Raw genomic sequence first — 27,003 nt, 5'->3', positions numbered from 1 at the left:
AACATTTCCAATACTTGCACATTAGTGCACTTTCTCTGTTCCTTGCTCTACTTTTGTTGTAGATTCTTTGTCGGAGAAACGCTATAGGTTACAGAGCCTTTAGCAGTGACCTTCAAGAACGATATTATTCTATGCCGCATCACGCCTTCCTGCAGAGCGTGAAAGAGTGCCGCACCTTTCTTGGAAAAGGTATCTTCTTTCATGACGACGAAAACCCCCCCTCTGTCCGTCACGACGGCCGGGAGGCCGGACGTAGCTAAGTCGTCAGCGAGTGAACCGGTGTGTCCGGTGCGAGGAGACTGTTGGCCAAGCTTTGATCATTTGAGCACTCACGCATTCAGCGACACATGCGCTCTTGAATTACTCCTTCCGTCATTCCATTGTCGTCACTGCGTCGTCATCAGTCATCGCCACGCCGCCATGCTCATGGCAACCTTGACGAGGGTGTGCCATAGCAGAGTGGGCCAATAACGGAGACGGTGTACGTCGCATGTAGCCAAATCTACGGAAGTCTCAGATGAAGCACTACTGATTATTAAAAGACTGCTTACGTGTAAGAATGCGAAAGCATTATGTCGTTTGCAGACCTCGGAACGTCATGAACGCGCTCACTCATGACGTGGCGCCACGTCCTCCCCATTGGCTGCGCTGTCACGTGCCCAATGACGTATGCGCTAGGCACACCTACAGTCAGCCAGAACCGCGGAGCCCCCCGTGACGTCGTATTGGCGTGCTCGTCTCGCACCCAGACCGAAATGTACGAAATTTTTTTCAAGGCGATTTACTTTGTTTACAGGAACTTTCCAGAGAAATTTGACGCCAATTCGAGCATTATTTAACGTGTTTTTGTTTTTACTCTTTGCGCCGTCGTCCATTTTTTGTACCATGCTTCGGTCACGCTGACTACGAGGGATTTTCGCTCGATGGGACATTAATAAACGTGACCTGCGAAATATGCTGTGTGGCTACATTGCTCGAATGCTAATCATATCACCATCCACAATAATCGTGAGACGGGTTCTGCCCTAATTGTTCGTGGTGGAGAATCCAACGTCCCTCATTCGACAAGCTTGGTCGTGCGCGGCGCGCACCGTCCCTCAGGCACTTCAGGACTTTCACGTAGAACGCTGTCTTGACAGTTTGACCTTCCGCCACAGATTCGTGGCGCACAATTTCGTGGCACTCAGGACGCACCGTCCAAAATTACCGTGCGCACAGAATAGCATCACGGTAATACTCGTCCGAAGCGGGTGATACGTGTGATTGCCGGTGTCTTAGGCACAAAAACACAAGGTGACGATAAAAGTTCTTTTATTCCCCTGTTACCCTGTCGGCTCAAATCTTCATGTGAAACTACCCATTTTAGGAGGAGCGGGTGACGCGGCAGTGGCATGATGACGAATCGACTAATATCGCGCTGTAATATACGCCAGGATCGCGGCACTGTCGAGCAGTACCGAGCGCCTGCGAAGAGTACGGCACTGGACTAAAGTGATAGCAGCAAATGTACATTTTTTCACACATAAAATAAATCGCTTCGTATACGCGCTACGCTTATGCAAAACATGTCAGTCTAAATCATGCATCTGTCACACCTTAAAGTTCCGAATACGTAAAAAAACGAAGGAAAAAAAAACAGCATGCGGCGCGCAGTCAGTCGCAGCTGTTGAGCCACGCAGAGGGGGGTCCTGTGTGGGACCTCCAGCTGCCTCGTCGCTGTCTCTGCGCAGGGTCTATTTCGCTAGGAGGTGTTGCGGGCAGCGGGCGGCGGCGGTGGTCCGAGGAAGGCGTCGAGTATCCGCCATCGCCTGAGCACGTACTCCTCGAGCAGCGCGTCGAGCGGCGCCAGCGAGTGCATCCACAAGGGCAGCCAGGCCCAGGAGCGCAGGAAAGGCGGCAGCCAGTGCGGCCGGTGTCGCTGGGCCGTGTTCAGCGCCACCAAAAACAGCGCGACCAGCAGTAGCGGCACGCCCACGGTGCTGAACAGCGTGTTGCCTGTGGTGCATCAAGGGACGATTGTAGGCTGTAAGATATGTCCGTCGGGGTGCGAGACCAACTCACATCCGGAGTGTATACGCATGGGCATAAAGTGCATTTGCGGCCATTGTCCTTAATGCTTTTGAGCAGGTGCTCACCTGGGCTCAACATTCAAGAGCGCATTGAGTGACGAAAGCCTTAGAACTCTCTTCAGAAGCGCCTATACACTTTTACACTGTTTACAAGTTGGACGTAGGAATACGTGTCGGGGACTGCTCGAAGAACCCCAGAATGCAGGTAGTGCTGGCGCTGCATGGTCGGTCACTGCAAATTCGTATGTTTGGTAACTGGGGTCCCATCTCACCGGCAAGACACAAACAGGTGCATACGTTGACCAATACTAAATTCGCTCACAGGGTGCTAATCGGTGCGCTGCCCAACCGGATATTTGAAAGAACGGCTTGAACGAGACAGCTAATGGCAGCTAATATATTAGCCTTTAGAGGCGTTGGACTCGCCTGAGAGCAGAATATTTTGGTACAGTATACGCGAAACTCGGTGAAAGTCGTTCTTCCTCTGACTAAGGAGCATTGCGAGCAACACCACTGAAGACAAGGCCAAAAAGGAAAAAGAAAGCCACAGGACACATCCCTAGCACAGCCAGAGAACATGTACGGTGGTTGTCCTTCTGTCATCGTATTGAAACCATTCCGCTGGAAATGCATTATTTCCGACTAGTATAGCTTGACATCCTAGTAAGTGCCCATTTCTGAGCTGAAGAATGTGACTTGCGTCTGCAGAGAATCTTTGTTTGAGGTAGTTGGTGGGCCGTAAATCAAAGAAATTAACGGCACAAGATTTGTTAGCGTGAATGTATTAGAGTTAGCAGAGCGTCGTCGCTTCCTCGTTTGTCGGTAGGCACGAAAAGAAAAACTGCCGAGAGTTTGTTTTATGCACAAACTAGTACTTTGTATTTGCATTATTTGCAATTTATTCGGTTGTGAAAGTGGCGACAGACATTTACAGGCAACCAACGATGTCGAATTATTGGCTGGTAGTAATCGGTGAAGGCCATAAGCGCGATAGCACTTTCAGCAATTCGCTTCTACATTTTGCAGCGTTGTCGCCATTTTTTATTTTGTGCTTTCCTTTTCATATTCTATCCCTTCTACAGCACTGCGCGATTGTAATGCAACAGTATTCCGATAGCATGCCATTCCGCAATGTGGGAATCGGGTACGTACACCTTAAAGGGACACTAAAGTGAAAAATGATTTCTTCTGCATCAGTAAATTGCCGTTATACAGCACCAAAAACACCACTCATACAACGATAAGACGTTTGGTAAGCCAGAAGAAGCGCAAGAACGAAATACGAGTGGCGACGCCTACTTAAGTTCCCGCACCTGGGGGCTGTGACGTCTTGGATTTTGATAGCTTCTTCTAGGGCCTACTAATTATATATAGCGGTACAGATTGACTACACTGTGTTCTAAAGGAACCAAATATTAAACATGGTAAGTTTCGGGAACCTTTATGCAGCCAACGCGACCCAAATGCGGAAACATAATTTGGAATTCCTGACGTCACGCTGACGTACCGGCGCTGGGGTTTCGGCGCGAAATTCAAATAATGATACTTGGACCTTCATTTTCTCATCTAATAATCAAACTATTTTTTTGAAATGACTGCCTGCAGGGTTCTCATACAATGCTTCATTAGTCTAAACTGATTTATTGTTTTGCTTTAGTGTCCCTTTAACTTAAAGATAATGAAGACCATTCTACCTGGCGTTTACGTATACCATTACGAGCTGGTGCTATACAAAGTCATAGACCGTAGACCCTGCAGTGTCAAAATATTTGAGACTGTGTTCAGTCAATGTGGGTTTTAGTTTTGTGCGAACCGCGACTGGCTCTTCATTTAGGATGCATTTAGAAGCTTCTACTCAGGTTTGTTCCTTGGTTGTTTGTTTTCTACTAAGAAGAGCAACGCAGCTAAACACACGTGTAGCACACGCCTAAATACGCTGCAGCTGGTGATACTGTGCACCTCAGTACCACGTAAATATGAAAACTCTAATGCATTTTTTACGCTGAGATAAAACTCCCTCAGTGTTTCCTTCTATTGTTCGCACTTTGTGCAATAAAGATTCATTTACGATTCAACGTTATGGTAAGCTATGTGTGTTCTTCTGTGTTACCTACGGGTGTGAGAACAGTTATTTTCGAGATCGAACAGAACGTGGATCTATTAGAACCAGAAGCGAACCAAATTCAATGGCGAATACTTTTTCGAATAATGTGCGAATAATGAATAGTCGTTTTAACCATGAATATCAAAAAGATGTTCACATCCCAATTCACAACGTGCGCAAGCTTCCTTCATTACAATGTACACCATGCAGCTTTGATTACTAAAAGCACAAATGGGAAATTTATGCAATATTCCGGCGGTTCTTTCGCATGCTCGAGAATCTTCAATGAGTGCGAATGATATCGGTTCCTTCTTCCTTCTCGGAGTGATGTATAGCTAGCTCTACTATGCAGCTTGTATTTCTGACAACCTGAATGAAATTTATCGTCCATTTGGTCCAAATTCACGTTCTATCGCCTACAGCTGTAAATTGAAAAGCGTAGAAAATATTCAAGAAAGCTACTTGAAAAGTATTTGCATCTACAAGATAGCGATTATTACATTTCAAGACCAGCTAGAACTTTACAATGTTGTCTAACAGCGTAGAACCATCACGACCACGTATATGAATATCTTCAGTAAGCGTTGTCATGCGTCCTCGCGCACCGCCGCAACAGCTCTAGCTCACCGGCGAACGACAGGACGAGCGCGAGCAGCGGCAGCGTGAGGAACACGAGCAGCAGGTAGGCGACGGCGAACCACCGGTACTGCGCGGCCGTGGCCGCCAGCAGCTGCGCCAGCGGCAGCGGGAACCGCATGAAGGGCACCGGGTAGAACAGCAGGGCGCCGTACACGTTGAAGAAGCCGTGGCACAGCGCCAGCTGGAGCGTCTCGGGCGTCGGGTCACCCGCGAGCGCGGCCAGCAGGCCCGTGCTGGTGGTGCCGATGTTGGCGCCCACCAGCACCGGGTAGGCGCGCTGCAGGCTGGCCACGCGGTCGCCCGCCGACGCGGCGAGCAGCGCCAGGGTCGAGCTGAGCGCCGTGCTGCTCTGCATCACCAGGGTGGCGAGCAGGCCCAGGCAGAGGCAGGCGTAGCCCTCGAGCAGGCCCTGAGCGGGACGAGCGGGATTGACGTGTGTGCGTGTACACGTATGTATGTATGTATGTATGTATGTATGTATGTATGTATGTATGTATGTATGTATGTATGTATGTATGTATGTATGTATGTATGTATGTATGTATGTATGTATGTATGTATACGTACGTAAGTTATGAGCAGCCCCTTAGAAACCAGGGCCCGCATTCACAAAATGTTCTTACGCTAAAAGCGTTCGTGCCAGCCAATAGTAATGTAGTACATCTTATTAGCGAAGGCGATCAGCCAATGAAAAACAGCACTTACAAATGAAAAACTTTGTGAATTCGGCCCCAATTTTCTGGATGATGAGTAGTGCGTGCTACTGAAGCAATCTTTGCAAAGGTGAAGCTTTGGGCTAGTAATCGTCTTATATTCTTATTAGCAGCCTGATGATAGCGCCTAAGTAGACGACACGTGCTAGTGGTAGTTAGTGGATATGATGTGTGTCCTAGCGAGTCGCCTCCGAGATTTCTCAGCGCGCGGCGGACAGCTGCAGGTGGTGCCCAATCTCGGAGGCGACGCCAAAAATTCGTGCGTTCCGAGTCATGCGTCACTACCGGCGTCACGAAAGGGTCACCTACTTTTGCGACCCTTTCGTGACGCATCCACTCGCATTAGAACCGTAAAATTTTCTACAGAGGCTACTTCTGTATCGAACACTTTTTGCACCTATGCATGTTACGTGGCCCAATATTTCGTTCCAGTTGCCTTTTAAGGCACATGATAGTTCGTGCTAACGAGCCATTGAACCTGATATAAACTCACTGCCTTATAACTAAACGTATTTTGTGTATGTGTTATCTGCGACTATGCCACAAATACTACAGCCGTTTGTTGCTCTACTTACTCCACAGCGCATAAAGTTCAAGATGGCTAGCTGCGCATTTTACAGCGGAGCTGTTGGAACCTCACTGTGTTTCTCTTGACGTGGGCAGCTTCGCCGAGCTGGGGCGAGAGAGCTGAGAGAGAGTGAAAGCAGAGTATAAAAATAGCATTGCGCACTATAAATGCCCGCTACAACGCTGGCAACTTTACTGAAGACTGCCACCTGTCCCGCATAGTGGAGTCTATTAGGCCCCATCCTCCTCCTTTCTCTATCATCTTTCACTTCCCACTCCCTCTCCGCTGGCGACGCTTCGCCGTGCTCCCTCACGGGTTGCAGAATCAAGCGTCTTTCCTTTCTTTAGATCACTATCATCACTATCATCACTATCATCATAGCGACGCGGCTATGGAGGGTGGAGACTAGCACAGAAGGAAAAGCGGCGCGCATGCGAGCGAGCAACGCGGCCCGGATGCGTGCCCTCTCTTGTGGCGCGCGAGGAAGGAGGGGCGTTCTTCTCCGGTGGTTGCTAGGGTGCCTCGATGTCCTCCTCGCCCGCTACTCCGTACAGAGTGGAGACAACCGCAGCGGCTACTACGGCGTTGGCCACGCGAATCGCGGACGCCACAGCAGACGCCTTTGGCGCACGCCATAGGGACGCGTTGCCGGCGCTCGTGTGTCTTGTGTGCGGTTTAGCACTACTTTACTGGCCTTCCACCAGCTCCGCTGGTCTCTGATGTTTGCTATAGTAGAGCAACGCATCATTGTTTACCTGTGGCACCCGAGACAACGCCACCTGTAGCCGCAGGGCGGGGCTCAGGGTGCGCGCCAGCAGGCTCAGGCAGCCGAGAAGAAGCAGCAGCGAAAAGAAGAGCAGCACCAGGCCGGCCGTCTGGTCGCTCAGTTGGAGGCGCGCCAGCGCGTTTTGGCCTGCGAAAAAACAACATGCAGCCCGGACGGTCAGAGTGCTGGCCCTTGAGATCCGCATTTCACGCAGAGACGATGGCACGTGAAGGCGCTAATTGAGTCGAGGGTTTTACTTTCTAGCAGTCTTGTGCCGCTGGGCAGTAACGGCCAGCGGGAACGTGGTATATTTTACCACAGCGTGACCAGCTGTTGCGCTAGCATGGCAGGAAACACTAGCTGACCAGTGGCGACCGACCGAGGTTGAGCCGGAAGTTAACCATGAGTTGCATCCGTCGTCGAGACGTCGCGAAATTAGCCTTCTCTCGAGCGTTACATAAACAAAACAACATCAACAACAACGAAATGGCTGCAGCCCGGACCTGAGGCGAAAAGGGGGGAATTTCATTTTGATGTCACGTTATCATTTGCTAACCAACTGATTTTCCACAACAGCAACAGCCGTGGTGTGTGATACAGTGATGAGATAATTATTTGCCAGATACGACAGACAGAATGGCCCTTCTGTAGCATACTGAACATTCATTGTCATTAAATAGACGGATTGTATTGTCCCGTCCAAATTATAAATAAGGCCTCTCTGAAAACTTACCCGCAAGCTTTTCTATCATTACTCGAGCAAACTGGTTTAGAGAAAGCGCCATAGGCAGGTTTTCGATATTCAAGCACGAGTCGGGACGCGGAAAAATGGAGCCGCGTAACAAGGGTGCATAATGGTTCCATCGAGTAATGCTATTAGGATTTTTTTTTCTGGGGGGGGGGGGGGGGGGGTAGTGCCGGGCAGGCCACATGCTAGCGCAGAAATTTCAGTGCAGGAAGGGGGCACGTCCTTGATGTGTGACGCCCTAGCTACGCCTCTATCCGTGTTATGACTTTTCGCCACCTCCTGCTTGTCCCTTGTTCTTTCCACCCCGCCCATCAAGCAGAGGAAAGGAACTATGGCTATAAGTAAGACTGTCTAACTTGACGTACGAAAAGGCAGGTTCTTTAGCAAATTTTAAAACAGAAACACGCCTTGTCAATTTTTGTTCCCTACCACTCAATGTTTAAAGCCCAGGAAAACCAAATTAAAGATCACGGTATAGACATATAAGGTTATTTATTTCTCTCGCACATCTTTTGTCAATGCTTCTGCTTAATGTGTAACATAAAAAAGATAACTGGCTACCGACTTGTGGTTGGACGACTCGCGCAGGCAGGTTACCTAAAACTGCCATTTCTCAATATCGGGGAATTTCCTCTAAACACCACTGAGGCGTCATAGAGAGCTTTAGGTTAGGGGACGACTAAAACACCCGAAGTCGGCTTAAACTTTTGCTGGGACTGAAGCAGCTTGCGTGCACAATCGGAACACAAGACTCTTGCGTCTCCTAATCTGAACCTCTCTCAGGTTCGGCAAACCGGGGGCGTCAGGATGCCTTCAACACGACTGCTTTGGTTTAACGCCGCTGGGTGCTTGCCTGCCTTTCGTCCCACAGCTGCCCATTGTTCGTATCGCACGTCTCCGTCAAACTAGTGACTAGACAGCAAATAGAGCTTACATTGTTGCAGGCATCGATGCTTCCTCCTCGAAACCCGCCACAGTGCAGTCGATTTCAGGATAGGACAGAAGTGCTACACTAAACCGGTTTAAAACGACTGACAGCGCCGGGGCGTGTGCCCAAAAGGACAGACTGAGGCGGATCCCGACTAATGTCAGTTTTGAGCGAAATTTTTATATGAGGTGGGAAAATTTCTCCGTAGAAAGGAATCAACCTTCGCTTGCAAAGCTTAGTACGGACTTTTTTAAAAATCTTATTTCACTAAAGGTGGAAAGCAGGTCTAATGATTTTCGTTATTACAAATTCAAAGGCCTATTATTTTAACATTAACGCATTGTGCCCCGCCGCAATATTTTAGATAAATCTACGCCACTAGTACTATTGGCCCACGGGAAGCTTAAACTATGCCACCCACAGTATGTTTTTTTGAAAAATTGCCAAACTTTGGTTATTGAGCAACTGTCTCTGATTGGCTCCGAAATCAGTGTTCTTCTTTGGCCATTTTAGCTTAGTCAATAAAGGTGAAAAATATTTGAATGTTTCTCGCAAGCTAAAAAAAGGTATGCAACTAGACCGCGCTCTTATTTCGTTACAAAATCTGAAAAAGCCAGAATTGTAAAAATAACAACTTGGAACATCTTAGAGTGGTCTAAGAAATAATCATAACCTATTTATTCGAAAATTTATAGAATACCCACCAATGGCTTTTAAATCTAGTACTACAAACAGATGTTCCATTATTTTAAGTGGGAAAATAGAACCTGTTTCAGAATTCATTTATGGTCGGCCCAGCGATGTTCTACAAAAGTAAAATATAAATCACACATGTATTGAAATCTGATCTCATTCTTTTCGTTGTAGTGAAGAAAAGCGACTCAGATTGTGTCTGTTTTGTCTATGTTTCGCCGTGAAACGAGTTGAGCTTGAGTTCTCAGGGCTCCTGGATCCGTATTCCTACTAAGGTACGTTAAGGTAGCAATTTGAAGATTCTAGCAACCGACTTTTCTCTGTGTTGTCGCCGAACCTTTTGTGAACACATTGACAGTACTTGAGTCATTAACGCAGTAGCTTTAAACTGATGTCAGGCTAGTGTCATGAAAAGAAAAAGCGGTTGACAAAAAAAGCATAGGCCGATCACAACTGCAAATTAAAGTGAGTGGTGACCGCTGCAGGGAAGAGCGAAGCAGGGAAAAAAACGTGGAATCTCGTTTTCTCTCGCGCAGAACTCGCCCTCCTACAGAACAACTGCAGGAATCGTGGACGGTAGCGCTTCAACATTGAAATCTCGCACGACTGTGCATTCCAGGTCTTGTACAAAGCACCAGCGAATACGCTTCACACAGAAGAAAGAAAGACGAGGTTTTGTGTGGGGCAGCCTAACTATGGAGCATGTTAAGAAATTCACGTGTGACACGAGTCTAAAGAGTGGCTGTTCTGCTATTGCGGAAACGTTAGTTTACGCCTCACTAGCACGAAGTGCAGACGACTCCAACAGGAGGAAAAACACAAAACTCCCTGTATTCGTCTTAATATTTAAATGAATTATTTGTTTACAAATTGCGGTGTTTCGCGAGCCAAAGTCCTACCTTTGCATAAATCAAGTGATAAACAACTCCCTAACTGCATGCCGATCTCTCTCACACACCAGTCATGCTAGATGTTAGAGCTCATTACTGACAAACATATGATCGAATTCCTTAACTCGAATGATGTTCTCTACCATCTTTCTAGCATCTTTATTGACTTCTCTAAAGCTTTTGACTCTGTGATCCATTCTAAACAATTGTCTCGTTTTTTGGATGGTCAATTTTATTCCTTATCGCTCACAATTTGTTTCGTTTAACTCAGTGGGATCAATCAACTCCTGTCGATGTTACGTCAGGCGTTCCTCAGGGATCCCTATTAGGCCCTTTATTATTTCTAATATACATCAATGATTTACCTCGTAGCACCTCAACTAAAATCAGACTTTATGCAGATGACTGCGTATTATACAAGTCTATTAGCTCCACTGATGACCACCACAGCCTTGTCCAATCCTTTACCACTTTCTGCGCTTCGTGCAAAACGTGGCAAATGAACATCAACTGTAGTAAAACAGTCGTGATGTCATTTGCCAATAGACAGAGCCCCCTCTCTTTCGGTTATTCTCTCGATGGCATCCAACTTAACAGACTGTCGCAATATGAATATTTCGGTGTCATTTTAACAGAATATCTTTCATCGTCTGAACATATTGAATATGCAAACGGGAAAGTCCCAAAAACTAGGTTATTTGCGCTGCACTTTAGCTAAGACCCCCCGCGGTACTAAACTGCTATTATATCAAACGTCAACTAGCTCTGTTCTAGAATATGCATCTGTCGTTTGGTTCTTCTACAAACAATGCGAAATAAGCTCGCTCAATAACGTTCCACGAAAGTCTATCCGTCTCATTTGCCAAAATTACAGCCGCACTTTCTCACCAAAAAAGGCTCAACAATCGTTGAACATTGAGCCATTATTTTCACGTTATCACATCGAAGCCTTAAAACTTTTACATGCAATTAATAACTTCCCCTCTGGTCTTTCTGATTGCCACTATATCACATTTACTAACGCAAGCTGTACCCGTAGCTCCAACGCCTTGAACATAACATCTATTTATGCCCGTCCTAACACATTCAAGTACAGTTACTTTTAACACGTACAATAGAGCATTGGAATTCTCTACCCGGCAACATTCCTTTACTATCACTAAAACAATTTATAGCTACCAGTGTAAGCACTTCGCTGGCATGTAAAGCGCTTCTTTTTGATCCTTCTTATTTTTCGTGTATATGTGTGTTTTTAATGTGCAATGTATAGCAAAGTATAATGTTCCCACTCCTGCCATCGCCATATATTGGGCTGCAGTATATGTAAGTGAATGACTGAGTGAGTGAGTGAATGAATGAATGAATGAATGAATGAATGAATGAATGAATGAATGAATGAATGAATGAATGAATGAATGAAATAGTAATAACTGCGCACTCACAGGGTCTCACACAGCGGCTCCCGTTGAAGGCGCAGCAGGTGCGGACGGTGTTGATGACGATGCCACTGCCGTCGTTGCGCTCGGCGGTCATCCTTTGCGGAGGCCTCGCTTCTTCCAGCTGCAAAGTACGAGCATTCACGTTGCGTCTCGATAGTCTAAGAAAAACGCGGAGATGGCTGGTGCGTATGATAACGCGATCGCTTCCTGCGAGGAGTTGAAATCAAAGTGAAGCACCAACGATGGGGGCCACGCAAGAAAAAAGCATCAAAAATCAGGGCCCCCTCCGTGCAAAGTTTTACGCTTGAAATTAGATTGGAAGCATCAGTATAGGTTCGCAAAAGTAGACATTTGCGACATGCAGACTGAAAAGAAGCAAGAAAATCCTGCAGAACCTGATGAACGTCGATGTTAATGCGAGCAAGCATTGAAGTAATTTATCGACGCGCCATATTGCGACTGCTCGAACGCGTCATGTATGAAGCGTGTATTCAGCCGTGCAACTCTCTAGTTTTTCCTGTGGCCTCTGCGATCAGCTCCGGCAGCGCGCCGCAGCTCATCACGGAGGCCAGGCGCTTCCCTTAGACATTCACAAACGCGTCCCGAAGTGGCGCATTTGTGAATGTCTATTCAAACGAGACCGCCCACCAAGGGAAAAATTTAAATTACCTTAGTCATTGAAGAGCAGCACAAACGCAGTGGCATACGACCAGCGACCCAAGTTGGGGCCACAGAGGATCACTACAGAGCGGCAGATGCCTAGTTACACATAACCTAGTGACCCAAGCTGGTGTTAAAGAGATTCGTCGCAGAGCGTATCATACCCAGTCACTCCTACCCATTGACCCAAACTGACATCAAAGTGGTTAACTAAACTGTGGCACTCAGAGCGGCGAATAAACAATGACACATACCCAGTAAAGACAAGTTCGCGTACAACGGTTTAACTGATTGCGGCAAATACGCAGTGCAACACATCTGTTACGCAAGTCGGCCCGACAATTGATTTCCAACAAGGTTCCCTCGTCAGTGCGATGCTCTAAACATCATACCGTGTACCGCCCAGTGACCTCAGCTTTCGGGACAGCAGTTAGATACACATTCAGATAGATAGATAATCGGACAGATACACAGCCTCTGAAAAGGGCGTGGTGTAGTACCCTAGGAATGACAAACGCATTTTAAAACGCCGCCATTACCGCTCGCCGGGAGTCAGGTGAGCAATTTCTGCTCAGAATCAAGCCGGGCTCCAACATCTTTATCGTGTCCACGCCGCACCAGACAGTGGCGGACTGCGTTAGACGTATTGCAATGCTAAACATCAACGGCCGGCCTCACTCTGTCAACGCCTACGTAGCGACAAGTGACGGGACAACCAAGGGTGTCATTCACGGCTTGGACCCGCACACGACGCCTGAAACGCTAAAAGCGAATCTACGCATACGCACGCAAGGGGTTGAAATTCTCCAAGCGCGCATGTTCCATAACACTAAAACGGCCATTATCATCTTTTTTGGAGGAATTACGCCGCGGTACGTCTACTACAACTGCGGAGAACTTGCTTGCTATCCCTACAAGATTACCACTCAGGTGTGCAAAGTGTGTCACCAAATTGGTCACCGATCGGACGTCTGTCCCCAGCCGGACACTCCAGTATGTCGTACGTGTGGACAACGGGACCCTGTAGCCGGACATGAGTGCGCTCCCAAGTGTGCAGCCTGTGGGGAAGGTCACATGACAGGAGACCGAAGTTGTAAGAAACGTCTCAAACCCCAAAGCAAAATAACGCCGAGGACTGGCGTTCAACGGACTACCCGGAAGGACAGTTCAACGAAGCCACCTCAACGCCTACGTTGGTTCAGTTCCGATGATGGAGAATCCTCATCGGATCCCTCGCCGGAGGTACCAGAGACTCGCCGTGGATCCAGGTCAAGATCGGGGACCCGAAAGAACTCCAATCCCAAAAACCCACCTCATTCCCAATCACCAAAATCGCCTAAATCGGGGGCTTTCGGCACTATGACCACGCAAGCGCCACAAGATAACACGGTAAGCTGGGCACGAGTCGTTTCTCCTGCTGCTCCTGTAACAGAAAATCCCGAATATCGGAAGATTATTAACGAGAACAAGCTTCTCCGCGAGAGCTTGGCAGAAATTAAGCGAGAGTTGGCCTCCCTCAAAGCTAGTCGCTGTACCGAAACGAACAAAACAGCCCATACTAAAGCAGTAGGCACGCCTCTCGAGGTTATAACGACGCCGCATTCTACGGAGGTCACACTCCAACAAGTTGTGCATCAATTACAAACTACGCAAAATTTTCAGCAGCAGATGTACGCAGAATTTCAAAGCCTAAAAACTTACGTCGATGAATCTGTGGCCAGTGCAAAGAGCGCGGCTCGTAAGCGAGCCAGCATTAGCCCCAGTGCTCAATCTAACCGCCGTACGCGACCCATACCTACCTCGGACAGCGAAAGCACTATTCGTGGCGAGTAGAACGCGAGCACATCACGAATATCTCGAAATTTGGCAATGGAACTGCCGCACCTTCCACAAACGGGCGGCAGCTCTACAACAATACATTAACACGGTGCCAGTCAAACCTGATGTTATTCGTTTGCAAGAGATCGGTAACAAGCCGGTCAGATTGACTGGCTACTACACGATATCCCGCCCAGACTACGCTAAGGTCGCGACGATGGTGCTCAAGGACATAGCAATCAGTATAGATCATCTGGCGACTAGCAGCATCAACCACCAAATTATAACAATACTACCGCAGAAGCGTAGCAAGGCAAAAACCATAATCACGAACGTGTATAGCCCACCTAAAGAAAGGAGGGCCGATTTTGAGGCCATCATTCGGTACGTCATAGGTCACACCGGCACCCAGGATAGACTACTGCTTCTTGGGGACTTCAATGCTCCTCACACCAGCTGGGGTTACCGAACAGACGCCCCCAAAGGCCGGGAGCTCGAGCGAGCGGCCGAAGCATATAATCTCCAACTCATCATTCTCCCTCAAAACCCGACGAGATTAGGTAACAGCGTCAGTGCAGACACCTTTCCAGATCTCACGTTCACAAATAATGTCGACGAGGTATTCTGGACCAATCTAGGAGAGAATCTAGGCAGTGACCATTTCATTATCAGCGTGTCGGTAGGCTCCCCGAAAATTCGGCGACCCTGTGGCCAGGTGGTAATCACGAACTGGGTAAATTATCGCAAAATCTCCATGCCGGAGATATCACCTGAGAACGCTGATGAGTGGGCAACACACATACGAGACGCCCATAAAGCAACATCTAAGCTGCTAGCGCTCACAGCGGAAACGCCGGTAGTTGACAACCATCTGCTACATATGTGGGAAGCCAGAAGGAGGCTAACTAAACGATGGAAAAAACAGCGACTTAATCGCAAACTGTGCCACAGAATTGCTGAAATATCAGAGCGGGCAAACGCTTACGCACAGCAGTTAGAGACAGCGAGTTGGGCGAGCTTTTGTGACTCACTTCGCGAAACGTTACACACCTCCAAGACATGGGCGATACTTCGCAGCATAATGGAACCAGGAAAAACAAAAACGGCCAATAACCGCACCCTTCAAAAACTTGCCGGATAATTTTCAGGAACAGATCAGGCCCTCCTCACTAAGCTTAAAGAGAAGTACGTAGGAGCAGTTCTCACTCCCCCATGCACCTTGCCATACCAAGGGCAAGAAAACGCGGTGCTAGACGCTCCGATAACTAAGGCAGAACTCTTTGCGGCAGCCCAAGCTGCGAAGAGAGATACTGCTCCAGGACCAGATCAGCTCACAAATGCTATGATTCGGAACCTGAGCGACGAGCATCTAGAACAGCTTACCCGGTATTTTAATGAACAGATATGGGAGAAGGGCGTAGTTCCGCAACAGTGGAAGGAGGCCAAAATCGTGCTTATTCCGAAAGCAGGAAAACCTCATGATCTACAAAATCTCAGGCCGATATCACTAACCTCCTGTCTGGGCAAATTATTTGAGAAGGTGATCCACACACGTCTCACGTCTTACATTGAAGACCGCAACCTATTTCCTACAAACATATTCGGCTTTCGCCAACATTTGTCGACACAGGATGTTTTCCTGCTACTTCGCGAAGAAGTTATTTGCAACACCACCGTTGGTGCGGAACATCTCGTCCTGGCTCTTGATTTGAAAAGCGCATTCGACACTATTTCACATGAACTTATCTTATCTGAGCTAAATGACATCGGTTGTGGACAAAGAATCTATGATTACGCCCGCTCTTTCCTGACCTCTCGCATCGCGACAATAGGCATTGGCACTACGCGCTCAGACCCTTTTCCCATGCCTTATAGAGGTACACCGCAAGGGGCGATACTCTCCCCCCTTCTTTTCAATATCGGCATGAGACGCTTAGCCAAAACACTCGACGTCATACCTGGGCTAGGGTACGTGATATATGCAGACGATATTACCCTATGGGCAACCGGCGGCTCGTTAGGACAAAAAGAAGAAATCCTGCAAGAAGCAGCGACCGTTGTTGAAACCTTCGCTCGCAGCAGCGGCATGAGCTGCGCTCCCGATAAATCAGAATTTATCAGGATACGAGCTCGAGGCCGTCAAACTCGCGAGCCGGTCAACCTCTTTCTAGGAGACAGCCACATAAGGGAGGTCCAGAAAATGCGAGTCCTCGGACTATGGCTGCAAAGCAACAAACGATTACACCACACCATTAAAACCCTTAGGACTACGGTGAAACAGATCTCCCGTATGATTCGTAGAGTAACTTATCACCGAAATTGTTTCAAGGAAACAGAGACGATCCGGCTTGTTCAGGCTTTTGTGCTAAGTCTCCCACATATAGCCTCCCTTTCCAGGACCCCATGAAAACAGAACTAAAGGCCCTAGATGCGTTGATCAGAACGTCGTACAAAGCGGCTCTCGGCCTACCACAGGGAACCTCTACTGAACGCCAGCTGGCCCTCGGGATTCACAATAACTACGAGGAGCTACGGGCAGCGACGCTCATATCTCAACGGGAGAGGCTTAGCTTAACCTCCTCTGGCATAAAATTACTTTGCCGCGTGGGTTACCCTACTCGTCCCCAGTATGCGGGAGAAGAACTCGAATCTCTGCCCAAACTCCTTCGTGAAAGGATCATAGTAGCCCCAATTCCTAAGAACATGAATCCGAAATACCACCGGGGACGTAGAAGTGCTCGAGCTAGAAAGTTAATGCAGCAATTCGGTGGAAACCCGGATACAGTCTACACAGATGTCGCTCGGTGTGGTGCTTACAAATACGCGCCCTCGCAGTCGTAGGAGCGGCCGCAAATCAAGGGCTTGTGACTTGCGCCACGGCTACAGTTGCATCTGCGAATACCGCAGAAGCTTCAGCCATCGCGCTAGCTATTAAAACTAAGGACGCTGTAGGACAATCGTCGATAACTCTAACAGATTCCCAAGTCGCATGTAGACTCTTCCTCACCGGGAGGCTACCACACAGCACCACTCACCTATTAGGACCCAACCTAACGCAGAAACACATGATCATCTGGTGCACGGGTCACGCAGGACTCGAGGGCAATGAGAGAGCGGACGGCGCAGCTCGTGCTTTTATCAACCGAGCGGCCGACCACTCTGACGAAAACCCCTTTTTACCACGAGACATCCTTGAGCACCAGCGGCGAGAGCGAATACAGTCCACCACACCCTGACCTATCCAGGCAGGACTCTTATGACTGGCGCCGTATACAGACGCACACATTTCCAAGCCTTTATTTGAAAAATGCCATTCACCCAACGCTGTACAGCGCTCGCTGTCCTTGGTGCGGAGGCCGGCCAACTCTCGCCCATATTATGTGGGACTGCCAGAACAGGCCACCCAAAATTAATACACCAAAAATAGCCGGCAAACTTTCCGGAAGGGAGCAATGGGAGACTTGGCTCGCCAGCGAGGATCGGGAAATGCAACTAGCGCTCCTCGACCAAGCACGGCGGACCGCTCAAGCCAGTGGGGCCCTGGACTAGGGGCTCCACCCACTCGCTTTCTGCCTTTTTTTTTTAATATACATTTTGATATATATATTAGATGACACGTAGACCTTCGGCGAAGAAACTCGTCTTCTAGCCGTTTCAACCGCTATTTCTCGAGATAGAGAGAGAGAGAGAAGGGAGAAGGGAGGAAGGAAAGGCAGGGGGTTAACCAGAATGAGCCCAGTTTGCTACCCTACACGTGTGGAGGGGGAAGGGGAGTGAAAGAGCGCAAACATGAGTCTATATCGCACTTTCAGATGCACTAAGTTAGGTGCAGGATGTCTACTGTCGGGCACTCAAGTCTGTTGGCTTCATGTAGTGAAGAAGCGCTCAAAAGGTTTTCTGGGCTAATGAATTGTGAGGCCAGGCTCCCAAGATCCTTGCTTCTATGAATGGCTGCCGCGGTCGCTTAGTGGCTATGGTGTTGGGCTGCTAAGCGCGAGGTCGCGGGATCGAATCCCCGCCACCGCGTCTGCATTTCGGTGGGGATGAAATGCCAAAACTCCCATGTACTAAGAATTAGGTGCACGTTAAGGAACACCAGGGATCCAAATCATTCTCGTTTTTGCACCTAAAACCCAATAATTTCTTTTTTAATGACCCCATTCTATCAGTCGTGCTCAGCCTGAGGCGTATTGCCTTATTTGATCACCGAAATTTGCTTTGGGATGTTGTGAAAACACCCCCAAAACCTAGCTAAATGTGTAGTGCTAACGCTGTAGAACAGCTCCCATGGCCGCGGTTGAAGCACGACGGATATTCATCCAAACATCCATTCAGCGAGTGTCCAGAAGGTGTGTGCTACGTCGCACTCTTTTACTACAAGCATGTTGGTTTCTCGTTCTCAACAATGTATGCACTTATCATTAGGCACCATTTTGGTTCAACGTTCAAGCCTGTCTCTTGTTCGCAGAATGCCCCCTTCCCCCCTCCCCCAGCGATCAGGGGATAGGACGGTTGTCTATAGTTTGAGCAGAAGCACCCAAAAGAAGCAAAAAAGCGTGACGTAAAAAAGGGCCAGACAATGGCGGGTGACTATCAACCAAATGTTCATTAATTCAAGCAGCATATCTATTCTTCCGTTTAACAAGAATAACAGAAAAGCCACAGCAGGAGTATGGGTAGAAGTAGTGAAATGAATCACTCGGGCAGGAATCATGCATCCTTCGGCAGGAGCGAAATGGATGGGTAGCTTGCGCATGCATCACCACTTTTCTACGTGTGGCATAGTACTTCGGATAGAAACGCGTCGTGCGCGCTGATCGTGGTATTTTGACACAATGGTGCAATTTCTAAAAAAAAAAAAAATATTCACAGCCAGATTCAACGCAATACAGTGGCAAGCGGTTATTTTTTGCTAGCTTACAGGCCTCACTTGAGCATTCGCGCATTCAGTCAGCCACACAACGCCCCGTTTCTCCGACAGATAAACGCCCGCCGGGAAGAGGAATCCGGTAAGCAACATTACAACGGCACTTCACAACTGCAGCCACTGCTCTTCCTTTTTTTTTTTTTTGCAATTTGTTTAAGGTTTCATCATTATGTCAAAAACCATGATGACCAGAACGTGCATCATGCAATGCCCTCATGCCCTTTAGGTACAAATAAAGGTTACAGAAATTCTGAGAATCGCGTGCGTCTGTTAGCGAGCGTTATCGCGGGCCTCCGAGACGGTAATAGATACCATGTTAATATCAGAGGCCGCAACACGTGATTGCAAGTTGCAGCTGTTTGCCATGAGAGGCGCTCGTTGCCTTTTCGCGGAGGAGAGAAAAGGGAGAGGGCCCGGAACCGAGCTACCGGACAACGCGGCAGGCATCTAGTAAAGGAGGCATTGCTTATGCGTGTCTAGCCATGGACTTCCGGTGGCAAAAAATGCTTAGACTTTAGTGGACGATTGTCAGATTTTCTCGAAGCATCCGGCCTCCTCGCCAATTTAGCCGGACCACCGGGCACGGGCGCGCCTCGATGGAGCAGTGCCGTCAAAAGGGAACACCAGCTGCCGCAGTAGCGCGTGAGGAATTGCGTGAGGGTCGCTGTGGCTCTCGCCAACCTGTGTTGTGCGCGCGTTCCTTGTCCACGCAAGCCCTCGCCGGCGTTCTGACTGCATCTCCGCAAGGCACAAATGAAAACGCGCTAAGCGCCTCAACGTGTTGGCTTGCCCATGAGGTGTTCAGAACTCGAAGGACGCTCAGCAGTTTTCCATTGGACACCGGGCTGCACCAGAATCTCAACCTTCTAATTTAAGTACGTCCACCCCCAAATTTCAATTTGACCCACCCACAAATTTCAAGTGGGCCCGCTCCCCAATTTATGTTTGGCCACCGTCAAATTTCAGTCGGCCCACGTTCAATTCCAAGTTGGCCCACCCCCAATTTTACTTTGGCGCACCTCTAATTTAGGTTGGCCCATCCCACATTTCTAGTTCACCCACCCCCAAATTTCAAGTTAACCCAGCCTCCAAATTTCAGTTGGCCCACCCTTACTATGAGCTTCCCCATGCATTTTCTAAAAACAAGTTATGGGTTTTTACGTGCCAAAATCACGATCTCTTTATGAGGCACACCGCAGAGGGGACTCCGGAAATTTAGAACAGCTGGGGTTCTTTAACATGCATCTAAATCTAAGCACACGGGTGTTTTCGCACTTCGGCCCCATCGAAATGCGGCCGCCGTAGGCGGGATTTGATCACGCGACCTTGTGCTCAGCAGCCCAACACCATAGCCACTAAGCAACCACGGTGAGTTGGCGTTTGGCGTACACCTAAGGACCCCTATGCATCTCTATGGGTATCCTTTCTATTTTTTTTAATTGTTCCTTACCGCTTAAAAGCTTCCATTCATCTACATTTGCCGTATCATAACGTATAAATGCCTTAACTTTGTAAATTACGCATTTTTGTGCAGATACAAGGCATTACACTTGTCGCGTGACAGGGCTGGGGAGCCCGCTTAAGAATGCTTGCACATTCAAATAAATAAATGAACGCGCACGACTGATATCCGGAGTATTCCATATCCGGACAAGTGACGATGTAATTCATTCCTTCCTAAAAAGATATCATTGCTATCAAAGTAATTCACTACAATACTTCCACGCATGCTCCTTTTCTGTTTTTTTTTTCTTGTTGAGTGGTATTGAGCGTTAGCCAGCACCATTGTCTGTCCCTTTGTTACGTCCTGCTCTTTTGAGCTGTTTCCGTCAAGTCATAAACGAACCAGCTCAAATGCGTACGCTTCTGCTCTCCACGTTTGTGCTGTAGCTGAGATTGGAGGTACAATTGTCGCACACATCTTACAAAACCTGAAAACTGGTGTCACAATGTCACTTTGTACTTGGTAGTTGTACAAGCTGACTGTGTAAGCGTACAGCTGTCGCACAGTGCGGCGCTGGCATTACGACTGTCGGAGTCGAGACGTCGACCTTACGGACTGCAAGCGCTCGACGGTGGTGGCCAAGTGCACCTTGAGCTCCGCAGTTCGCCTCACGTTTATTTTAGGCCCAGACATTGATTTAACACGAAACACTCACATAAGACTACCCTAATTCTTAAGAACAAAATTGCGTCAACATATGCCGATACCTTTATGCATTCTGTTCCCGGCATGGCAAGTCGTCTGTCCAGCGCATTATCACTAAAACGTTTTGACCATGCGTCGATTGCAAACGCGAATAATACATATGACAAATAGTAGCCGTAATGGACTTGCCCTGTCACATTATAGCTAGGGGTCAGAGTGCTGTTAAGTGGTAGCTCAGCTTCTGTGCTAGAGTACAATATAGGTAGGATGTGTACCACCTCTATGGAAAAGGTGAAGTAGCGCAGCACTTCGAATAAATGCTGGTGCTCTAAGAAATCGAAAACTTTGGCTTGGTCCAGGCCTAGCGATACTCCCGAAACTTCCCGCGCTGTTGTGTACAGTATATCACGTGCTAGACTGAGAGATGAAAATATGCTCCACAGGAAGGGAACCAGTTGGGTGGACACTAATCATTTTCGGCAATAATACCTTCATTCCATCTAAAACAATCGTTGTCAATGTCACAGATTGTGTTAAACGGTATTATAGGTCTTCAGGACGATGGTTCTCGAAGCATAGAGCCAAGGCTTTGGCAGAAGTCTCGCACAGCCTCCAGTAATTAAACGAGTTAGCGGAAAGGTGAAAGACGCACGGCAGTGCGAGGAATATTGAAACGGAAGAATGCGGAGATAGTAAATGAGTAAGCGAAGAGTGGGGGCAGCGATGACCTGTTACCTTTTTATTACGATGGCGTAGTCAAACCTAGACTTCAGGCGAACAAGCCTTAGGTGCAGTAATCCTGAGTCCGTGCCATCCCGGGTGCCTCGCTCCTGCCATGGAATGCCGTCCACCCTCCCCTTGTCATGGATACGTTACCCGGGACTACCTGAACCACCGAGCTATCACGGGATGTCGTCTAAGTTTCCTTAATCATGAATCTTGTGATCGCGAGTACTGCAAACACCGCACTGTCCGCGGACGCTGTCCCTGGCACCTCCGGAGGCTCGCCTGGCAGCCCTACCGATGTCATCCGAGCTCTGTCGCTGTTATTGCAGCAACTCGACATCGTCTCGGTTGCGTACGGCTTCCGGCCCACAGCCGCCTGTCTCGGAACAAGCGGAGTTACGTGGTTTCAAAGATCATGCTGCTCGCTGAGTGTAGAAGGTGACTGCCATTTCTGGGGCCAACCCGCAAAAAAAGAGATGGTTGATGGCACAGGGGGGACTTTGCGGTGTCGTCAAGACGTGGGACGAGTAAGAAGGCCACGCCTACCGGTTCTGGACGGAATTAAGTGAAGCTTTCGTCACAGTTTTGCAGAAACTCCAGTTGATCGCTGACACAACCTCCACGCACACCGCCGTGTAAAGACCTGACTGCGCAAGCTCCCGAAATAATACCATTTGCTCAGCCCTAACCCATGAACGCGCGGCAGACCACCGCTGCTACTTTCACCGCAGTAGCTGGGCTGTCTACGTCAGCGCAGCTGCTGCGACGACAGCCCAGCAAAGCTCGGGAGAAGTACAATCCCGCCGCTGCCGCAGTGCCCGACAAGGCAGCAGCAGATGATCTCTCAACCGAGACCGGTGTGGACCCAGAATACGGGCTGTTTTTTCCGCAGCGGCTGTTGAACCCTGCGTCGGTATTCGACACTACACCGTCTTCACTGCCAGAGACCGAGACCCCTTTGCAACCGCAGCAGTCGGTGAAGCCGCCTTATAGCGCTGATTATTGTTTGGGAACATGGAGGCGCCGGCTCCTGTCGAACTTGACGCACTACCCTTCCGGGACCCCGACCACGCGGCTGCCGCCGAAAAATAGCGCGACGTGTGCATGTCCCAAAATTCTGGTCATGAACGACTTGTAAGAGCCACATCGCTGGACTACAAGCCCGTCATTGGGAAAATGTGCCACCGACTCGCTGAAAAAAGCCAAGGCGACCAACACGGCTGAGACCATCATTATCACAAACATGCCCGTGGTACCCAAGTCTCCCTATCAGACACGCACAAGACCACAGGTTTCGGCGAAGACATGGCTGTCCCCTGTTTGGAGCCCTGAAAAGCTAGATTCTCCGCATTACGCGCAGAACATAAAAGGTACGTCGTCTATAATGCCACGGCTCATGACCACGAATCGCCATATATATTCAATTGGGGCATGGACGACTCGGCAGCATGCAGCATTTCGTTGAGCTCGGGCAGTTTGAGCGCATTGGCATGCCTTGATTCGTCAGCAGCAGCCACATTATATTTCGCGCACCGTGGCAGCAACGCTGCGAAGACGCACCCGACGACTGAGCAGCCGGCTTTGCTGTTCGCACGGTGCATCAGCGCGGCAGCCGCTTATTCTGCACATCACCAATGTCCGCCATATTGTCAAATTGTGTAATGCCCATAACGCCACCATTATAGAGTTTGACAGTATGGCAGTATTCGGCAATGTCCGGAATAACAGCCCAAGATTCCCCGCCATGATTTTCCAACTGCGACAGAAGAATCTATCGCGAGGCCTGCGACAATCCCAAAACAACCAGTGCCGCCCTCCAGAGGAACCTTTGGCGACCGGGGTGGTGGTGAAGTAACGCTGTAAACGTGTCCGCGACTGTGAATAGATGAAAGGGCACAGGACAGTGTTAGGAATGGGAAACGAAGAGAAGGAGAAGTGAAGGAGTAAACTAGGGATGAGAGGGACGGCCTCTTGCCTCTTCGTTACATTAAGAATACCTTCTCGTGCAATAATTACGTTATTGAAAGATATCAGTGGCGTGCTTCCTTGCTGCCAGCTGGGCCGGTAGAATTCAGCTGGCAAGCTGTCTGTAGCGGGCACTGGTTCCCTGGCAGATTAGTTGAAGGCATTAAACTATTGCCTTCTCTGTCTTCAACTTGTGGTAGGCTATCACGTAAACTTAATACTTATTCGTGGAGGCTTGCACATTGTAAATATTTTCCGATGAGAATGTCCCTGAACCCGTTTCAAAATATATTTTCGATATCTCATCTCGCTCCGCTTTCGGTGGCATCTTTCATTAGAATCTTTTCTATAAAAGAGTTTTCGCTTTGCTTCCTGCCGTACTGCTAATGGTGTTACGGTTCACTTTCTACGGCAACGAATGAAACAGATGCCAAACGCCTGGGACACGGCGTGCCTAATTGTCACGCTCGTCAACATGAAAGGGCTTGTCCGTCGGGTGTGTGCGACGGCATTATACGCGGAATGTGCAAACCCTACTCCCCTCTGTCCTACGTTCAACCCCTCTACGCCAAGGAGTGGTTTGCCTCTCATGCGCCTCTCTGTGGGTTGACCCGAAGTGTCCTGACAAGGCCCTCTACCAGGGGTAAGCAGAGAATAAGGATGCCCGGATAGTGGAGGGTATCAGAAAGCCAGCGAGCCGCCACTTGTGGTCGCTGCGTGCAGATGCACGCACGCCGAACGTTTCTGTATTTTTTGTCTTGGAGCGCACTGCTCACCCGTAATGACGTATTAAACTTCTGTTATTTGTTCTTACATTACCTCGTATTTCCTGCCGAAACCTCTCCGATGATCAACCTGGTTCGAGATCGAAGCCGATGCTGTTGAAGGTTCACAAAACCCCGTCCCCTTAACAATGGTAATAACGTCTTTATGTGTTCTAGAATCTCAACGAGTAGTTAATAATTAAAAAAAGACTCAAGAGTACTCAGGATTAGTCTGTGGAAAGAGCAGAAAAAAGATAAAGTACCTGGTTCGTGAATTTTGAAATATGTGTGCGTGTGCGCGCCTGCGTGCGTGCAAATATTGCGGCACTTCGACAAAGCCACTTCCCAGCATCGCCTTGCCGCCGCCACACAAGGACGGCAGGGCAATAATTTTCTTCATTTTCTGCCGGTTCGCTACTTGAACTTGCTCTTTCCAACTGCCGCTGTCTTCAGTACTTACATCACCTGAATGGCCTTGGTAGGTATTTTCCCGCTGACCCTTTTTTTCTTTACTGTCATCCTCCCTCGCGGCAGCTTGTGTTGCGCCAATAACTGTTTATAAATTAGTAATTTTTCTGACCAATTAGAGTTGTGCGTATTCCATTGACTAGTCACATGTTTGTAACGTTTCGGTACGAATCGCTTCTATCAGATCGGTCTTTAGCCACTTAGGCAATCCATTCAAATATCTCTACGCATCTTCAAGTTACCCGATAAAATTTTCTTTGGCCGATTCATCGATTGATTGACCTAAGCAATGTGGTGCGGGATTACTTTGGCCCTCTTTTCTTTCAGTAGACAGAGCGCACATTCGTCGCGCGATGCCTGCGAGATGAACGTTCCCGTCCATTAGCATGCGACAACTTCGGGCACATACCCGCTGGACCGTGTTGTCTGCTCAGCGAGGTCTACCAACCAGCAGCATGCGACAGCTCCACATTGTTTAAGACGTCAAAGGGCGGCGTAAGGTGTCCCTCTCGACGCTCGAAATGCCGGGCGAGCGATGACGCGTGCGCGCGGCGTCTTGCTATTAAACTTCCAAGCGCCGCAATGCAGGTTTTCACGCTGTTTCGTTCACACGTGGCGCTGAACGCACCTGAATGATGAAGCTGGTCAGCGGCCGAGTGAGCGCACGCAGGTGGTTGTACCGGAGCAGGCGGTGCTTTCGGTCCAGGGCCTCCACTGCCATTCGCGATGACGACTCTAAGAACGCTGCGGGCGAAAATTTTATTATCATTATTCCTGGAATGTTACGTAAACGGGCATACTCATTCTGTGGAGCATCAGTGGGAGGTCCCAAGAGTAAGAGTGCCAGAGGGACCTCCCAATATTAGTACGTACAAAAAAAAAGCAGTCACTACATTTAAACAGTAGTGATACGAACGTGTAAGGAGACACGTTTCTTTAAATCTTCGTTGGAGCGAATGATACACGGGCTGATTTAGGCTTGCCTCAGGGACTCCTTTTAAAGTACATACGAACAGAGAGATCGATTTTCTCATTCGAATCCCCGTTTTCAATTTTATTTTAAGCTCGTAAATCACCGATTTCGATGAGGTAGGTTACATTTAAAACAAAAGGTTAAAACCTACTTACTGTAGATAGGGAAAGTTTTTGGCTGTCTTTCTTTCGAAAACTTATCAACACCGAAAAAAAGAATTATTCTACAGTCAACTCGGACATTTTTAAAGCACCATATCAGAATTTCAGAATTTTGTAAGCGGCGTCTATTGATAAATCTTAAGCGGACAAAAATTGATATATTCTACAGTGATTTGGAATATACTAATTCATTATTACCAATTTTGCGACATACTCGTAAGCACTGTAAACTTACGAGTATTTCACATAAGCTGCAAACTCGTACATCAAAGTTATTCGCTTCCGACACAATTACAGATGTTGTTTAAAGAGTTGCGATATCTCCTTTTTGCGAGACTTTTTGTAAAATTTCATGTTCTAAATGAAAACTCTGGTTACTACAAGGTGTACAATTACCATTTTTATCTTAAATGCAAGGCATTGCATCCAAATCAGTTCATCGGTTGTCTAATGATAGTGCTTCTGTGTTTCACGTTCATTTCAATATTGAAATCGCAGTTGGCGCCAGGTAAAGATTACGCTTAACCTTAGGCAGCATATTGGCAAGAAAGAATTCTCGCGATTCTCGGTTTTTCCGGCAATAGCAAAACTTTTGCTATTCACGTGGTTAAGCCTGCATATTGATGTGGATAAAGAGATATGGACAGGACAAGCGCTACCTACATAAAGCGGAAACCACAGCTGTCTCAAGCTTTTAAGCTAATTAAAACAAAAACAAAAAACAAAATACTCTGCGACCAGGCCATGGTAGCCACATTTCAAAATGATCCAATGTGGAGGCCTTTCTCGTTGAATCCACCGCAGTGGCCCCAGTCGCTACAGCTTTGTGCCGCCT

The 27,003-nt window shown here is 48.2% G+C and overlaps 1 protein-coding gene across 1 annotated transcript; it reads right to left on the bottom strand.

Annotated features, from left to right (window-relative positions):
• Positions 1-1,741: 1,741 nt before the first annotated feature.
• Positions 1,742-25,856, bottom strand: LOC126530268 (sodium-dependent phosphate transport protein 2C-like). The gene is made up of 5 exons (XM_050177584.3): positions 25,663-25,856; positions 11,561-11,678; positions 6,849-7,006; positions 4,801-5,221; positions 1,742-1,995 (listed from the first exon to the last, which is right to left on the bottom strand). Exons 1-5 carry the CDS (start codon positions 25,801-25,803, stop codon positions 1,742-1,744), a joined length of 1,092 nt encoding a protein of 363 aa, XP_050033541.3. The 5' UTR covers positions 25,804-25,856.
• Between the last annotated feature and the right edge of the window lie 1,147 nt (positions 25,857-27,003).

The sequence above is a fragment of the Dermacentor andersoni genome, chromosome 5, assembly GCF_023375885.2.
Source record: "Dermacentor andersoni chromosome 5, qqDerAnde1_hic_scaffold, whole genome shotgun sequence".
Classification (NCBI taxonomy): Eukaryota; Metazoa; Arthropoda; class Arachnida; order Ixodida; family Ixodidae; genus Dermacentor; species Dermacentor andersoni.
The sequence above is the reverse complement of the archived record's forward strand: the minus strand, read 5'-3'. Positions and strand labels throughout refer to the sequence as shown.

Excerpts from the sequence above, each read along its gene's own strand:
- LOC126530268 (XM_050177584.3), bottom strand. The coding sequence starts at position 25,803 with ATGATAATAAAATTTTCGCCCGCAGCGTTCTTAGAGTCGTCATCGCGA. Across the intron at positions 11,679-25,662 it reads TGACCAGCTTCATCATTCAG|CTGGAAGAAGCGAGGCCTCC; the intron begins GTGCGTTCAGCG and ends CGTACTTTGCAG. Across the intron at positions 1,996-4,800 it reads GCTCGTCCTGTCGTTCGCCG|GCAACACGCTGTTCAGCACC; the intron begins GTGAGCTAGAGC and ends GATGCACCACAG.